At 35.3% G+C, this 18,904-nt stretch overlaps 1 protein-coding gene across 19 annotated transcripts in view; it reads left to right on the top strand.

The window, feature by feature from the left end:
* The window catches only part of GABRA2 (gamma-aminobutyric acid type A receptor subunit alpha2), a 162,046-nt gene that overhangs the window by 112,845 nt on the left and 30,297 nt on the right, over nt 1–18,904 (top strand). For 5 of the 19 annotated variants that reach the window (XM_077847903.1, XM_077847902.1, XM_077847901.1 and 2 more), the window contains 2 exons: nt 1,348–1,527; nt 7,058–15,082. In XM_077847903.1, coding sequence (XP_077704029.1) covers nt 1,348–1,527; nt 7,058–7,354 — 477 coding nt within the window. In that variant the 3' untranslated portion in view covers nt 7,355–15,082. Of the gene's footprint in view, nt 1–1,347; nt 1,528–2,447; nt 2,585–5,402; nt 5,562–7,057; nt 15,083–18,904 lie in introns of those variants that run through there. The other 14 variants (XR_013352151.1, XR_013352154.1, XR_013352152.1 and 11 more) reach the window with 14 other exon arrangements.

Below are 18,904 nucleotides of genomic sequence, written 5' to 3'. Positions count from 1 at the left end.
ATTGTTGAATTCTTAATGTTAGCTGTTGAACTTTTCAGTGAATCATTCAAGCTGCTCAGCTAACGTAGTCCAAGTATATAGCTTTCTCGTAAGTTCGTTTATATGTTGAATAATAAGAAAAACCTTATTGCTATTTACTGTGCACTTACTACTCTATGCCTGGGAATATCTCTGTGTTAGAAATGAGAAACTATGGGATTGGTCATATAAAGTTACTTGCTCAGGATCACATCTAATAGGTGGTGCATCCAAGATTGAATACTGATCTAAAGTCCGTGTTCATATTCCTCCTATAGCCATTACAAACGTCCCCAGATATCCATGCTGCTACACATCTCTGTGACATTAGTTGTGCTGGTCCCTCTTGCTAAAATGCTCCTTCTTTCCTTCCCTAACTGATGAACTCCTACTAATTTCTTAATATCCATCTGATTCTACTTAATATTGAGACTTTCTAAATGAATGTAACTGCCACCCCTATATCATGTTTCTACAGTACTTGGCACAAATTCCTTTTGTGTAACCTTAGTAAATTATACTTTAACTATAAATATTTCTAACAGTAGGCTACATGATCTAGGAGGATAATAGTTTTGTCCTACTCATCATGTTCTCTGCTATTACCTGGCATAACAGTTAGCACATAGTTTCTTTGAATTAAATTAAAAATAAAGGGCTTCAGTGACTCGAGGTTGTTTCTGTTTCTAAATCTTGTCGGTGGTTCTACACTAGCCCAAAAAAGCATATCCTCTGGAAACACACTAGGTATTAAATTATTTAAAACACAGACTTAGCAACATGATATCTAGACTAACATGAAATGTGCCATTGTTTTGTGATTCACGCCATGCAATCCATAGAAAACATCACATTTCAAGTGTTTTTTTTTTTTTCATTTATTTGCATTTTTTTTAACATTTTGCCTTGTCCCAAAAGCATTTCAGGCAGTTTACCAAAAGACTGTATATACTTAAAGTATTATAAAATAAAACATAAGTAGAAGTAGGATATCAGGATGAAGGAAAATAGAATGCAGATATGTCCACCATTTGGGCCAGAACATTAACTATAGTCCAGGGCTAGAGGAGTTGAGCTTTAAATCCTGAGCTTCTTGGCTATCACAGTAAACCATTGGAGGGTGGGTGGCGGGGAGTTAATACTTTGTTTTTTTTTTTTAATCAAAGAATGGAAGCATAAATTTTCTTAGGGAAAATATCTTCCTACACTGAATTATATAAAACAATATCATATGGGTTTTATACTAGAGAAAGCTGGGTACTGTTGAAAGTAATGTCAACATTTTCCCAATAAATGCAGTAATGAATTTCATATTGATGTCTCTTGTAGTCCCCTTCAATAAAAGCTGAAGGCATTACATTAACATACAACTCCGTGAAGGCAATTCTTCAAGGAGCTAAGCTAATATGGTCCAAGTATATAGCTTTCTCATGGCCCAATTTAATCCAAGGAAAGACTTTAGAGTACTTAGAGAAGTGGATGGACTGTATAACCTTCAAACAATCTTCTGTAAGTATCACTTTTCTCAGTCAGGACGGTTAGCAGACAGTTAACAATAGCGTTTTCTGACCAAGGAGCATGTTGTTGCTTTACAAGTAATGGGCTTGCTAGTGGCCACAATAGATTAAAAAAGCAACATGGTATATATATAGCAAGAGCAGAAATTTGACACTTTGGCTACCTTGGATTTTTTCCAAAGTCTGTCTTATTAGTGTTACATTTATGAGAGCTCCATTTCCTTATTTGAAGGACAATCTCTGTGATTCTTTCAACTCTGAAACCATGTGATTATTATTTTTATTCATATCCCAGATCACTTTGCTAATAGATGGCTATATTTTAGACAGAGCGTTTGCTCAAGTTATTAACATAATTTTATCTAATACTCTAAGGAAGCTGAGAGTGTTTTGCCCCATGTTTTAAGACATTTTGATTTCTATAATCAGGAGTTTTCCAATCTTAGGTTTTTCCGATTTTAAGTTTTGAATCTTAAATATATATTCAGACATTCTAATGAAGTAATAAACTCAGAATATTCTGACTTTTAAAAAACATTGTTTAAAAAATAGAAAATTTGATTAGCATGGACTAGATTTCCTTTTCATTCCACTTCAGTAACAGCACCAACAAATTCTATAGCAGCATATTTTACTCTTTTTCCCAAATAATGTGTAAAAAAACCAATTTACTGATTTTGCGGTTAGTCATATTTTTCCCCTTCCCACCTGTATCAGTCTCAATTACAAGCAAAACAAGTTCCAAAAACATGTAGAATGGCAAAATTGAGGACTTTCAAGATATTTACATACCAGAATTATAGGACACAGTATGGGAATCTAGTTTTTATCAATCTAATAAAGACCTACTCTATAGAATGCTTTATGCTCATATATATATTATATATTATCTAAATACATTTTTTGTCACAGGAATCATTCTTGTACATGTCATTCATTCTAAAACAAAGATTTTTTTGAGCCTTTTCTGTGCCAGAAACTATGCTAGGAGCTCTGCATTGCACAGTCTATACTTTCAAGGAGCTTACCATTGAGTGGAAGAAAAAAAAGTAAGTGAAAAAAGTATATGTGGCATTATTGAGACAAACACTAGGGTGCTATGGCAGCACCTGGAAGGACTAGTTATTGCAGTTAGAAGTGATTTTAAGTGGAGTTGATGCAAAATGGATCTGACTAGGGGGTCAGTGTAGATTGGTGATCAGTTCCTGGCTCCATTGTGGTATCATTCACATTCATTGTGGTATTATATTCACAGGTCAGGGAATATAAGAGGGTGTGCAGAATTAGGTTGGAAGTACAAGTAACTGGAATTCATTTCTGGATATTTTCTGTTTTAATTACCTATGGAATATGTAGGTAGAGAAGCCTAGTGAAACATAAGTGGGTAAGAATTCTGGTGAGAGATATTATGTCAGTCATCTTTGTATTGGTGACAAAAGCCTAAGAGTCACTTAAAATTAATAGAAAATAGCAGTAGCCATGTGCCTTCTTTTCCCCCATTCTCCTCCTGTTTGGTTTCATTCTTCATATTTAACATTGTTTTCTTTACTTATATATTCAGCTATACCTGGCCTTATTCTTATATGAAGAGGCCTGCCTAAGACACTCACTGCAGAAATGCAGAATGATAAAATTAGACTATGAGAAATTAGGTAGTGTGAACCGTCAGAGCTTGCCTAATACTCAAAATAAATAAAAATTTTATATAGGGACGTGAGCATTAAAAAAAAATTATCTTCTGGCAAGTGCTACTGGTTTGAACAGTTAATGCAACAGTAGACTTTATTGGATGATTTGTCTTCAAGGCTCCAAGGGCCTGAGTGTAAGCCAAGGGTTGCACTGAATAAAGTAGAATTAGGCAAAAATCATTGGCCCAACTATTAGCCTGCTGATGGTCTGCCTTGATCAGAGGTTTGCATGATAGTCGAAGAAGATTTATAATATAATATATCAATTTGGTTCTTTTTAATAGAAGTTAGTAATGAATAGGGCAAGGTAATATCTCTAGTGATGGCCTAGAGTCGGAATATTTTTTAGTGCTATCACTAGCAGATCTGTTTCTTACAAAGAACAGTAGTAGGATATATTATGTGGACTTAATCTATGTGCTCTGCTTTAGCAGATCTGAGAACTGTAAATCAGCTATGAATTCAATAGTAATTTTTCCTCCATATGCATGTTATTAATAATTTTAAATAGGAACAATTTGCTTTACTGTAGATTTGTGACAATTACTTTTAAATGGACTGAGGAGAGTTATTTTATTCTTTAAAACAAGACTTGTAAGAGCTGAGCCAGAAAGGCTTTCCTGGACTGTGGCTGGGAATTGAGAAGGTTGAGCACCCTGAGGGTGCCCTGTGCTTCATTTAATGAATTGGTAGGAAATTACAGGTGCCAACCACTGGGTTTGACTAAAGATAGTGCTCGTGACTGTTGCACTATTGATTCTGAAAATAACCAAGTTTCCAAGTTCCAAGAGAGAGCATTGTGAAACCAAGCCATCATCTTGGCAGGTACTTGAACCTGCCTCTGAAGTTTATAGTTACATTCAGAAATTGAAGCCATCCTTTGAACAATGAAGAAAAATATGAAATTTTGTTCTGCTAAGTCAATAAAAGTTACAAACATATATTAAAATTATTTTTAATACTGCTTTTTATAGTATCCAGAGTGTTGGGATGAAAAAACAAGCCAACCAACCAACATACAAACATGCAGGGGTGATATTTGGCTGGTTTTATACCGGTACAGCCCTCTGGGTGTTTACAGCTGATATTCATTCAGATTGGTCAGAGTATCAGTTCTGATTTGTTAATGTCTCTGTTTCAGAATTTGTTAAATAATTTTAGCATCATCTGTGGGTTTCTATACAACTGAAGGATACTCAAGTCGGGCAGGAAGGGTGTAGGTAAGAGTCAGTCAGAGTTCTATTCATCTGTATACCCCTCTTGTAAGAAAGGACATTCACATTTGTGTTTCTTTGTCAAGATATCTAAACCATGCACCATAAATCCTGACCTAACTAAAATATCCCTCTTCCAAGATACCTTTTTTGAGCTCCTCTATGCAATGTTTATGTCTTCTTCCAAATATATAAAATATATTGTCTATATATCTGATAAGCCAGTAATCATTGTTTAGCTTGTGATAGACTGATAGCCATTAATACTCTCCACTAAGACACTGTTTTTCATTGTGGTTTGAATACTCATTTGTTCATTTAATTCTTACAACAGTTCATTATGGCTTTGGTCTAATTACCTCCTTTTTTGTTTTGTTTTGTTTTGTTTTGTTTTGTTGTTTTGTTTTTAACTAGAAGCTGAAGCAGGGAGAGGTTCAGGAACATTTCCAAGGTCCAAATTCTAAATGCAATTTGATAATGTTTTCAATGATGTTTAGGTAGAATTGATATAATGATAATCTAAACACTGTATGTTACATACTTACTTAATGGTTTATAGAGTCTTTTTAGAAGATTGGCCTAGCGATACAGACTTCAACTGGAAAAATTTAAGACGAAGTGTATTCCCAGGTTTCAGATACCTTCCTCAAAGAGAAAGTCATGTAGTATGGTGTTTGGAGCAGAGGTTTAGATGGTCACACACATCTGAGTTTGCGTGCTTTTTCAGGCACTTCATAGGCAAGTGAGTGGGTTATGTCAAGAAACTTCTTTAGCCTCCATTTTGGGATTTGTAACATGGGGTTAATAGTCGAATTTACCTCCTCTCCCATAGTGAAGTTTTTACAAATGACACTCTCAGGCCAAACACTCAGCCTGACACATCTAGTGCTCAAATGTGTTAGCTGTCATCTGGCTATCGGTCATGCACTTGGGGATTAACGTGGGAACTACACGTGTCTTTACAGAAGAAAAGCTGTTGCATGGTGTTCATGATGGTAGATCCTCAACCCCTCTCCTTCTGTACTCCAGCTGGGTGAGGAAGAAGGCCTCATCTGCAAGGGAAGGAGGAGGAGGAGGAGAAACCCGATGACAGTGAAGGACAGGAAAACCAGGCTTGTGTTCAGGTCCTCTTGGGACTTTCAGAGCTCCTTTTATCGTCTCATTTTACCTGAACATTTTGAGAATTCTTAATTGAAAATAACTGGTATTCAAAATTGTGTTCTAGGGCAATTGGTCCTCTAAAACCGTTGACTTACACTCTTCACTATTTTGAATGATTCATAGCTGGCTCGATTTTGTTTGCATTTAGATAACTAAGAAGACATTTTATAATAGTATAGACATTGCAGGTAAATGCTATTTATATTTTCAGGTTCATTAATTCAGCTGCAGATTATGTGCCTACCTGGTGGAAGGCATCATGCTAAGTGGAAGTTTATAATGGTATACAAGTAGCACCAGCCTTTATTACTTTAGATTCTAAGGAGAAAGGAAGATGTCAATCAGATAATCCCACAACTAAAGAAAGGATTTACACAGTTTGAAAAATGCCACGATGGAAGTAAACTGAGTACTGTGAAGAGTGCAGGTGGCCAAAAAAACTGTACTAGATAGAGTGGTTAGGGAGGCCTTTTTGAGGACCAAGACTAAGCCCAGACCGAAGGATGAAGGTGGATTGATGACATGAAAAGAGGATGGAGGGAGAGCACTCCAGGCTAGGAAGTAGCATGACCAAAGGCATAAAAAAAAAAGAAAAAAAAAAGAAATTATTTCATGGGACTGGTATATAATTCACAAAGAAAAGAAGCCATGATAAGAACTATTGATTTTATTCTCAGTTCTATGAGATAGTATTTAAGAGATTTAAGCTGAGGGATGACATGATCCCATTTCTGTCTTTAAAAAATAATAAAAAAAAAAAAATCCCTGTGGCTGGAGCGTGTCTAATGATTGGATGAGGTCAAATGAAGCTGGGATAGCACAATACATGTTATTTGGTCCAGGCAGGAGATAATTGTGAGTTAGATAGACTGGGTGGGGATTATGAGGAGAAACAGGTTACGGATGAGCTAGGCTAAAAAGCGAAGTTTGTATTTTATCTTTCTCCCGTATTTTTAATACTTATTTCATCGCCAGCTGTTCATTGTCATTGTCCCACCATATGAGTAAAGCATTCGACATGAAAGAGAGAAATCCTGTTCCCTAGTTAAAGAAGTTAAATTTCTTTATTTGCAAATTGAGGTCATGCATTGTAGATGGTCATTCCTCTTGTTAAAATATGTCTACATTTCTTTTATTCATTCCCTCATCCATTCAACCAATATTTGAATAACTTGTAAGAGTCCAAATGTTGCGTCCTTTATTAAATGCGTGGCTTTGATTGTTTGTTTTTCATGTAAATGACAACAAAAAATGGTTCTCCAGGACAATGATAATCATTGATTTTACTCTGGGACTTTTCCTTACGGTTTTAGGACTCCTTTATTTTCCTAGATTTCGTCTTTCTAGTGGATAATGATGTTTAATCAAGATACTTTTCTTCAGAATTTGAACTGGAGTTTGGAAAACGTTAAGTAGCAGGCTCAACCCACATTCTGTTAATTCTTCTATTTTCCAATAGAAAAAAGAAAAAGCCTCTGTCATGATACAGAACAATGCTTACGCGGTGGCTGTTGCCAATTATGCCCCGAATCTTTCAAAAGACCCAGTTCTGTCCACCATCTCCAAGAGCGCAACCACGCCAGAACCCAATAAGAAGCCGGAAAACAAGCCAGCGGAAGCCAAGAAAACCTTCAACAGTGTTAGCAAAATCGATAGAATGTCTAGGATAGTTTTCCCAGTTTTGTTTGGTACCTTTAATCTAGTTTACTGGGCTACGTATTTAAACAGAGAACCTGTATTAGGGGTCAGCCCTTGAATCTAGACACAGGTTATCTTTGGGATGTATAGCGACATAAAACCTTGTTTGTTTTGCTATGTACAGTCTGACTAATAACTGCTAATTTGTGAGCCAACATGTACAGTGTGTATATAGCCACCGAGCTCACCAGTAGACCTCTAACGGAGACACGCACCTGCTACCTTGTGGCACCGCAGGCAGAGAGCACCCCATACCCAAAGAGCCATTGCCTTTTTGAAAGATTGATCCCGGGAACTCGTTTAAAGTGGATTTCACATGACCTGACTTGTTTCCTACTGTTCCAACAGTGATGAAGATGGGATCCTATACCACACTTTGTGAACTCTTTTGAGTTAGGTCTTAAATAGGACTATTTTCCACTGTTGCCCTTTACGTGACTTAACACTGTCCTTCTGAGGCGAGTCCTCCCAAGTCCCAGAACCTCGTATCTGCGACATCAGTTCCCTTCATTAAGTGCTCAGAATCCCTGCTAGTGTAATTGGAAGCTTAGCACACATCAGAAGAAAAACTAGAGACCTGAAATCAGCTTTTAATTACTCCGCGTAGCATCTATAGCACATGTTACCGCATGACAAGCTCAAATAATTACGAGTCACTCCTGACAGGATGTTAATTATGCCTAGAATTTAGTAACCATCAGAATGTCATGGTCATTACATTTTAGCATCAGAGTTTATTTGAGAGTGATAATTAAAATCCTACAGGTTATTTTAATCATTGGAAACTACCTTAAATTAAAAAAATAATAAAAAAACAAAAAGACAAACGTGTCTTACCCTTTCCAGGTATGTGTTGTATCGAAATTGATCAGCTAAATTTTCTTGGTGCTGGAGACTGGACAAAGCATCCAGCTTGGCTGCTGTGGAGCAACGTTCATACTGGATTAGAAAAGTGTGCCAAAAACTCCCACCGGTGAGAATTCCTAGGTGTCCCAGCATATCAATGAGCACTTACACGATTCTCCTCTTTCCTGTTTACTGCAAATTTTGCCTTAAGGCTTCTCGTCATCAGGACTCAGAAGCCACTAATTACAAAGGAAAGGGCAGTTAGTTGGCACATTTTTCTGTCTTGAAGCAGTGCTTTCAGATAAGAATTAATGTAAATCTGCTTTTGTAAATTGCAACTTTAAATTAAACTGACTCAAATTTACAACAGCTTTGTATACCAGAAGAGGTTTTGGTAAGAGTTGAACATTTTTAAACAGAAACTTTAAAGCCTCACCAACAGATTGTGGATTAATTCACACGCACACACATAAACGAGTGTGCGCACACGCACACACTAATTAACTAAATTAGAACACACACACACAAATAGCTAAATCGGAAACCAGTTTGCAATTTTATATAACTACTAATTATTAATGAGCAAAATTCATTTTTCTTTTAATATTTAAAATATACTCTCTATACCCCTGAAATGCATTAATAGAGGTTAACAATTGTGTCTCATGCCTAGATTAAACATTTTTGGCAAATCCAAAATCCTTTTAACTCACATCTACATTAGCAGTTATTAGTTGACTTTTACTAATAGATACACCTTTATGATGGTGTTTTTGTAGAAACATAAGTAGTCCAATAGTGGCATTTCTTGCAGTTTTGTACAGTATTTCAGTATAGTGCATAAATAAGTATGTTCATAAAATCAAATAAAAGGAGTATCTTATGGAAATAAGAAAAATCACAACAAAAATTGCTATTCATTTGCCTCGTTTAAATTTCATTTTTTTTTCATTTTCTTTGTTTTAGTGTGATTCTATTATGTGCTTTGCATGACTGTATTAATACCAAGGTCACAAAATGCATCTTATTAACAGAATTTGCCATGAAGACAGCCTCGACATTAAAAATTCCCTCACCAAAGGTAATCCATAATCCTTAATAAAATTGTTACATGAGCTAATAAATGTATTTCTTTAATTCCCTTCCAGTTAAAGCTTCTTTCTCATCTAAATAGTTTTAACATGTGCACTTTATTTATACATTGAAATGGAACATATCCTATTTTCCTACACATTTAAGTATAGCCTAGACCCTCTGTAGAGTTTAGGAAAGTGTGCAAGAGTCTAAGAAAGTGCACCATGCTTTTGAGGGCAAGCAATAAAAATGCTCTGTATGGTATGCATTATTAGACACTTTAAAAATATTGTTCTTATAAGTTATGCATTTCCCCCTTTTTTATTTTTTATTTTTTTATACATTTCCCCCTTAATGTCGGACTATAAATTACAAATTTATAAGTGTGTACATATGTAAAAAATAGTTGTAAATAGCAGTTTCTGTGTGACAACAGAAAAGACTCATCTTTACCTTTGACAAAGGGCTGCACCTACATTGATGGCACCAGTTTTATTAACATTTATGGTAGATTGGCCAGAAAAGTTATCGTCATTCTTATTTTTAGTTTCAATAGCCAAAATCCCATTCGAGCTTAAAAATATCCTTAAAGTTCAGATCTTCAGGTAATGTAGATCAGAATTTTCTCTTATTTTGCCACTTTGCTGTGTTTTTTAATGCACTTCTTAATCTTTTAAAGTTTAGATAAATCAAAGGGAGCTTTTGGTCTTACTGGAGAGAGGGAGGCTGCTCCATGGAAAATGACTTTAAATTATAGAAAGAACCATCGTGTTTACAATTATTCTCCCTTCCATAAACCGGTCTGAAGATGCAAAATAAAAGTGACATGAATTTATTAAAATAAGACCAACTTTTCAGGAAATACATTTTTAATAAACCAACAGAGGTCTCCTTGGCCCATAATATGATGCCTATTTTATGCAGTTGTATCTTGACATAAAGAGTTATGGTATGTACAAAATGTAGATAAATACATGTGCATATACAGAGATAAAGTCTCCTTATTGTATAGCTGCTGCTCTGATTCAGCTAATATTTATTCAACAAATATTTTTTTACCTCCTACTATGTCCATGCCATGGGGGATGATGTTACTAACATTCATATCACACCCACAGAATTTAGTTGAAAATTAAAGTCCATCTTTTTCTAAAGACCTAAGATCAAAGGCTAAATGGAACACATGAATTAATTTAGCACTGAGAGTTGTTCAAATAAGTTATAAGATCATGAGTGTGTTACGATAGTGGCTGCTTTGTTTTTTCCTCCTATTTGTGTTCCTATTTTTTAATACAAAAATGGAACAAATATAACCATTTAGTAGTGATTTTAAACGTCAGTGATTTTTAAAATGCCAGTGTTACTATTTAGCTATCTTCAGGGATCTCTCTCGAATTTATCTCAGGTGTGGATAAGTGATCCCTTCAGTGATATTTCCTTTTTTTTTTTTTTTTCCTAAATGTTTCACGGTTTATTTAAAAAGAACACAGACGCTATTATCTCACTCATATTTTTGTTATATCTCCCTTGTGTGTTTATGATGCGATTCTTTTTATATTCCTGGCTAGGGAACTGAACTCTGTCTGCTATGGTATCATAGATTCTAGAAGGGCGCCAACGCTCTGTGAATACTGTACTTTGGCGTGGCCTGGTATCATTTCAATGGGAGGACAAGGGAAGTAAGTCAAGTCACCTTTTGCAAAGTCATGGTTCTTCAGCATCTATTAAGACTTTTCAAATGCTCCATTCCTGATGTCTCAGACAATGCCAATGAAACACTGAAATGTTTATTATTCAACTTGAAATCCGAGACCATGTCAATAGGTTTATTAATATGAATAGGTTTACCAAACACCAAACTGTATAGGTTGTCCCTGTTGTTAGTCTTCTGGCATTCCTACATGCATTTGTGTATTTTTGAAGCAATTTGAAGATTTTTTTTTTCATATAAAAGATTCAGAATTTCAAGGGAATCAAGCTGATCCATTGCTACCCTGTAGTACATTTATTTTCATTTTTTTTTAATTTAAATTCAATTAATTAACATATAGTGTATGATTAGTTTCAGAGGTAGAGGTCAGTGACTCATCAATTGCGTAGAACACCCAGGGCTCATTACATCACATGGCCTCCTTCATCCCCACCACGCAGTTGCCCCATCCCCCCACTCCCCTCCCCTACAGCAACCCTCAGTTTGTTTCCTATGATTAAGAGTCTCTAATGGTTTGTCTCCCTCTCTGCTTTCATCTTTAGTTTTCCCTCCCTTCCCCTATGCTCCTCTGTTTTGTTTCTTAAATCCCACATATGAATGAAATCATATGATAATTGTCTTTCTCTGATTGAGTTAATTTTCTTATTAGCATAATACCTTCCAGTTCCATCCAGTTGTTGCAAATGGCAAGATTTATATAAAAAGGTACAGAATTTCGAGGGAATCAAGCTGACCCATTGCTATTCTGTAGTGCATTTATATTCCTTTTAATTGAGGTCTCATAGGCACCATGGGTTTTCCTCTTACTAATCCAGAGTATATCGAAATGTACCATTTAAACTGGGGAGGGCTGTGGTTATTTTTAATATCCATGCTTGGAAACCAGAGACACTGTATCAGAATCACTCATAACAGTGTGCACAAGTATGATCTTTTTTCTTTTTTGAAATCATAATTTAAAAGATGAAATCCAGTACAAAATGAAATTTTTAATATCTATAATCTTTTATAACCAACATTTGTATAAAAGATACTACTGTTTTCCGTTAGTGTAATCACTCCTATTTTCATCATTCAACAACTAATTCAAGACCTCAAAAACAGGGAAAGAAATATCAAAGAGAAAAGCCCACTAGAAAAAAATGAGGCTGTTGCTAATTAAACTTAGTGAAGCATTTTCCCTTTTTAACTCCCAAGAAAAGGGAGAAATTAAACATGCAGAAGTGTACGCAGAAATGTTTAACAGTTATGATTCCATCATGGTAAGCATCATGATTAAAATAACTAAGAGAAATGAAGTTCATGTGAAGGCATACAAGGAAAGGTAATCAAAATATTACTCAAAATCTATTTCTTCTAACAATTTTGTATCATGTTTTTCTTAAAAATTCTTAATCATCCAACATATTTATACCACTGTTTTCAACTTTATTTAGTTGAAATATTCTATATTTGTCTGTATATATATAAAGAACATTTTCTCATATACATAATTATATACCCCACGTTAAATCATTTTATGTTGTTGCTGATACATACCATCAGTTAATATTATTGCCAGTAGGGAAGGATAACCCATAGATGTTTCAGTTTATAGTAATGTCCCAAAGAACACTCAGTAAGTTCTTAGATTTGATTAGAAGTGTGTGTGTGTGTATGTGAGTGTGTGTGTGTGTGTGTGTATTTTCAGGTGTGAAAGAACATTTTGAGAAATTCGGATAATTTTATGAAATCTAAACAATTTATTTTATTAATTGGATCCAATCTCAAGTGTAGCTCTTATTAACTACCAATTAACGTACTCCATAGTTTTTTTTTTTCAATAGATCCATAACAAACTTACTGGAATTTAGTCTTGAGCCACACGTATGGTTAGAAATAGTGTTCCTATAAAGTTGTGAACATCTTTCTGATGTATTTCTGGTTGGCTCAAATGATTTCACAATTCTGTTTGTAAGGCAGGATAGGAAAATCTTTGAATTCCAAGTTTGTAAATGGAGGTTTGTGAAAGGTTTCATTAAGTTAAATATCTGGTTGATCATATGCAAATACCTAGTCATCTGTGTTCATTACTGGTTAGTCTCATACCTTTTTGAATTGAAATGGTTCTGAGTTTCTTCTTACAAGAGCTCATCACATGCTAGTCAAAATTCCAAGCCCTTCACATAGAGTACCTCGTTCAGTCCTCACAACAACCGGAAATCACTGTGTGATTCTTAAAATTCTGGAAGTTTAGAATTTCTATATAGCACACCAACATGCTAGTCTAACACATATTTTAGACAAAATTTTTTTAAAGCTGTATTTTTCTTTGCTTTAATTCAAATTTATATTCATGCCATTTGGGGATCATCGATCCATTGAAAAGTCCACTATCTGCTTTTCTATATGCCAAACCAAGCAAACACTGAACCATACAGCAACCAAGAAACCATTTTTGTGAAACTAGTTATTCACAAACATTGGTTACAACTTAGTTTCTAGGAGTATGTTACATTTTTATTTTTTGAACCATGGGCAATGATAGTGTATAAAAATGCTTAAAATTGATTAAACACATTCTTTATTTTGTGTTTTTCTTCCCCCCCCCCCCCCATTTTTTTTCCAGTCTTGTTAGGGGGTCAGAGAGGTTTTGTTTTATTTGCTAGATGGTTGGTTGGTTTCATGACATTTAAACTCATTGGACTTAAAGAATTATGTATTGATTTCATCCATTTATTGCAAGCTACTATTAATGGAAAGAAATCTAAACTGACCCTAAATTCATGTCAGAGTTGGGACTGTTAGTGTTGAAATAGCTCAGTTGATGTGAAAATTTCAGTTTGTCATGCTTCGTTTTAAAAGACTTACTTTACCATCACATTGCTAATTCCAGCCTTAATATTAGTGTATAAATATGAGTCTTTCCAACAAAGTTTATTTGTGAGAACAAATGATTTAGGAAAGCAAAGGATTTAGATACAGAATTACTTTAGAAATAATGGCTGGTAGATTCGTTCTCATTTATTTATTTTAAAAATACTAACATAGTAGTTGAAGCACTTGGTTGTGTTCTAGACTCTGCATAATATGTGAAGAAGTCTAATGTATGATTAGAATGGCCTAAATGAAACTGAACCTCGAGCCACAATTTTTATGAATTAAACTTTACCATCCAGGATAAGTCCTTGATTACTTATTAATCTTAGGTGCCTGCTCCATAATTGATTTCAAGTTTGTTGGTATCCTGTTTTTCTCCATCTTCTTCTGAGCAGATACAAATTCAGGTTTTGATGTGCTGTAAAATGAGAAATGTGACCTTTCATGAAATATTCCCTTTAGAGTTGACATGCGTGAAAACTTACAAAAGCTTCTTATCTGTTGCTAAATTTGGAGAAGAAAAAAAAAACTCAGAAAGGAAGTGTTTTCCCCCTGCTACACATAAATAAAAAAATTACATGCATAGAGAATGCATGATACAGCTCCAACCCTAAACTTTAAATATTCACATTAGGTGAAATTTGAAATTTTCTGGGTGACAGTATACTTGTATGGTAGGTTTTCTTGTTTGAGAAAATCATTCGAGAGCTAATAATATTTGTAATTTGTGACCTTGTTGTAATTGGGAAAAGTCACTATTTTTCACATATGTAAGATAATTTGACCGTTATTGAATGTGCCATTATGCTTGCTGTCTAAAAAAACAAAACAAAACAAAAAAACAAAAAACAAAAACCTAAGCAATCACATGCAAATTAATGCTAAACATTATCTTTTTGTATTTATTAAAATTAATTTAAATATATTTGATCTGAAAATTGTGTTCTTTGTACTCTGGTCATTCATACATGTTTGCTTACAAGAATTAAATTTATTGTAAATGTGATTTTTTTATATTGGGATATAACAGTGGTATTTTGTAATAGCAATTTTAAATGTTGTTAATTTCCATATTTCTTTTTAAAATAAAAAGCTATAAGGTGACAAGGAAAGTATAAACCTACCCTGAAATTTTAGGGCGGGGGGGTTCATGAATTGCTAATGTGGATTCCTTTAACACGTCAAGAAAGTGGTGCTGTGGAAAATATAAGTTCACCCAGAAAATTGACTACCTTCTATCATAAAAGTTCACATTTACATGACAGCATTCAATAAAATAAATAACTTTTTTTGTTAGATAGACTCAAGTTCATCATTCTGTTTGTAAAATGGGGAATCTTGCAGCTTTCTTATTCTCTTAATTTAATGCAATATTATTTAAATGACCTATTCAATTATTATTGCAAGTATCACTGAAATGCAATACTTTTAAAAGTAAAAAGGATATGATAGCAAAGCAATTTTTATCAACATGGTAAGTTCTCATGTAATATTTCTCAAGTCTACCCACATTTTAAAATCACCTGAGGACTTGTTTTTGTTTTTTGCTTTCCTTTTAGAATGGGGAGGTGGAAGGGCAAAGGGAGAGGGAGGGAGGGAGGGAGAGAGAGAGAGAGAGAATCTGAAGCAGGTTCCCCACCCAGCATGGAGCCAGACCCAGGGTTAGATCTTACAACCCTGACCCCATAACCTGAGCTGAAATCAAGAGTCAGTAGCTTAACCAACCAAGCCACCCAAGCACCTCTCACCTGAGTTTTCAAAAAACAAATAAACAAAAACATTGGTCCTACACAGCTTGTCCAAAAGCTTTTAATTTATCTATATTAGTAAAGAAAAAAGAAACGACCATAAAGTGAAATGAATGTTACAGGTTAATTTTTCATATAATCTAGTGAATTTAAGTGACAATATCAAACTTTACATAACAGTATTCATTCTTGAAATATAATAAGCAATTGATTAGAATTATTCTTACTCTTAATTTAACACCCTATAATTTGTACCCTGTGGTTAATTATGAACAATATGAATGTGTGTACATGACAAATGTCATTTTCAGCCTATGGTTTTGAATTAAGTCTTTAAAAAATTATTTAGATGAACATGTTTTTGCTGCTATTTAATTTACTTAAATTGAGGGAAAGTGCACTCAATTTAAATATCGAGGGTATTTACCCTGAGATGCCCCACGATCACATCTCAGTAAAATTATAGCCAGCAAAATGCTACGTTCTTCAACAGTATTCAGCCAGTTTCCCCAGCACCAATTTAGAGTCCAGGCTCTGTCAAATTCATGTAGATGAAAGCATGCCATCAATGGAAGCATTTATGTCACCTTTGCTCTCAAGAATTCAGGAAAGAAGCAAGTGAGGTTTCAAAGGGCTTTCTCTGGAGTTAGGAGTTTTGTCCCATCTTTAAAATGTAAAACCCAGAAAACTGCTGAGAAAGCAATAAGACTCAAATAATAGTAGTCCCTGAAGATTGTTACACTGCCACATGGAAAAAGGCTTATATTCTCAGGTCTGGGGTCAATACTAACTCTTGAAGGTTTTCTGATACAGACAGAAAACTAGAAAAGTGGAACCACTAGAAGCAAGTGGTAAAAATAGCATTACATCCCTTGATTGCCCCTTGAGAAAATGTTGATTTTATCCCAGGTTCTTGGTTTAAGAAATGAAAAAAATGAATATTTTTTAAAATGTTAACCTTTCTCTAATGCACATTTGGAAGCTTTGATTAATTGGTGTCCATTTACCTGGAAAATTCACTCCTGTGGAACAGTTTATTCCATTTTAATGGTTTAAAATCTTATACATTTCCTCCATGAATCAATAAAAATAGTCTTTCAAAGAATTTCTAAATTCTGCCTTCACCTCTGGAAACGTAAAAACATCTAAACTAATAACTGAAAAATATCCGTTTTGAATTGCTTGTACACTTAACTGTTTAAAAGCTAGCTCTCCTTCCAAACTAAAATGCTCATGAAATCTCAGATAAATGTAAAAATGAAAGAACTGCTCAGTCTTTGAAAGTCATCACGCCTGCCCCCTGGGCTTTACAGGAAGACTTCACGATGGGTGTGTGTAGGGGTCACCCCAAGGCTTATGTCAAACTCCACTTCGTGCCAGACAACAGGGTCTGTACCTGGGGAGGAAGTGTTCATCATTCTCTAATTCTTTCTCTTGTTTTAAACTTTACATACTATTGCTCATTACATTCCTCTTTTGGATGTTCCAGTATCCTAGCCGGGAATGATAATGAACATTTTAGCTCCTCCAGGTAGCTCTAGGTTGTGTTGAAGTTCCAGTACTTTACGGAAAGTTAGGGCTGCTTCTTGAGTCAGCATCTTTGCCATGACTCCTTTGCCCAAGAGCAAGAGCAGCCTCCAGCTACCCTGAACACAGAAGGAACACAGCAGAAGGATAGATGGTGGCTCAGAGTGACCATTGAAGCCTCCGAAGTCAGGGAAGGTAGGACTGGGTTACGGGCTTTACAGATGTGTTAGAGTAACTACTCAGTGCCTGTGGAGCTCCATTCAAATTTCTTAGTACAATAACTAGTCTGATCAGAGCATTTTGGTTCAATCAGCTCTATCATCTAAAGTAAAAAAGAGGGGCACGTGGGTGGCTCAGTGGGTTGAGCGTCTATCTTTGGCTCAGGTCATGATCCCAGAGTCCTTGCTCAGCAAGGGGTCTGTTTCTCCCTCTCCCTCTGCAGCTTCCCCTGCTTGTGCACTTGCTCTCTCTTTCTCTTTTTCTGCCAAATAAATAAGATCTTTAAAAAAAATAAAGTAAAAAAGATAAACACAGCTGCTGAGCCCAACCCTCTCTGCGGGGAGAAGGCAGTGTTGAAGAGGGGCAAAGGTTCAGCATACACCTCAAATACTGGCTATTACACTCAAATAATATACTTTTTTATACTTTGGAAGACTTTTATACTTTCATTAATGGAAGACTCCATTAATGAAAACATTTAAAAATACATTAAAAAAAAAAGGACAATTAAAAGACTAGTGTTCCCAGTGCTTATATATCCCATTATATTTTCCATTCGATACAAATCAACTACTTACGGATGCTAAAATTTGTAACTGAGATGTTAAGGTGCATATGTCTGCATCATCTATGTAACCTAAAAATATAATGAGCATGGAGGAGAGCAGAGAACACAGGACTTTCATCGATTTTGCCGTAGACATCTCCACTGTCAAAGTTAACGTGTGCTTAGTTTACACTGGGGTGAGAAGTCATCTTCTTTATGACCACTGCCCTTATCAGCATTGCCCCTCAAGACGAATGGAGGTGACTGGTGACTCAGGTAAGTGGGTCCTGATGTAGAAGTGGGGTCCTCCTAGAAGACAAATGTTTTTCATCACCAAAGAAATTTATTAGGAAATACAGTCTGATAGAAAAAAATTCTTCTTGTTGGAAAAAAAAGTGAAAAAGAATGACGTTTTCATCACACGATGTAGAAGAGGTTCCATAGGTGTTTTTTTTTCCAATTTTTTTTGTGGTAAATATATATAACATATGTACTACCTTAACCATCTTAAGTGTACAGTTTAGTGGTATTAAGTATATTCATACTGTTGTGCAAACATCACCACCATCATCTCCAGAACTCCTTTCATCTTGCAGAATTGAAACTCCATACCCATTAAACCATTATTCCCCACAAGCCCCCTTCCGTTAGCCCCTGGCAACCACTGCTCTATATTTTAATCCCCGTTTTTCCACCACATCCCAGGCTCTAATTAACCCCCATTCTACTCTGCTACTATGAATTCAGTTTTTTAATGAAATTATTTTTTATTCCATATATAAGAAGACAAAACTTTTTTTTCTGTTTGTTTAATTTATTTATTTATTTATTTGTGATAGTCATACAGAGAGAGAGAGAGAGACAGAGACATAGGCAGAGGGAGAGGCAGGCTTCATGCACTGGGAGCCCGACTTGGGATTCGATCCGGGGTCTCCAGGATCACGCCCTGGGCCAAAGGCAGGCGCCAAACCGCTGCGCCACCCAGGGATCCCAAGAAGACAAAACTTTTATGTCATCTTTGCTTTAGAGGATTCAGAAAGAAAGAGACTGAGATATCAAAGCGCTCTCCATGGAATT

The sequence above is a fragment of the Canis aureus genome, chromosome 14 (genome assembly GCF_053574225.1).
Source record: "Canis aureus isolate CA01 chromosome 14, VMU_Caureus_v.1.0, whole genome shotgun sequence".
Taxonomy (NCBI): domain Eukaryota; kingdom Metazoa; phylum Chordata; class Mammalia; order Carnivora; family Canidae; genus Canis; species Canis aureus.
The sequence above is the reverse complement of the archived record's forward strand: the minus strand, read 5'-3'. Positions and strand labels throughout refer to the sequence as shown.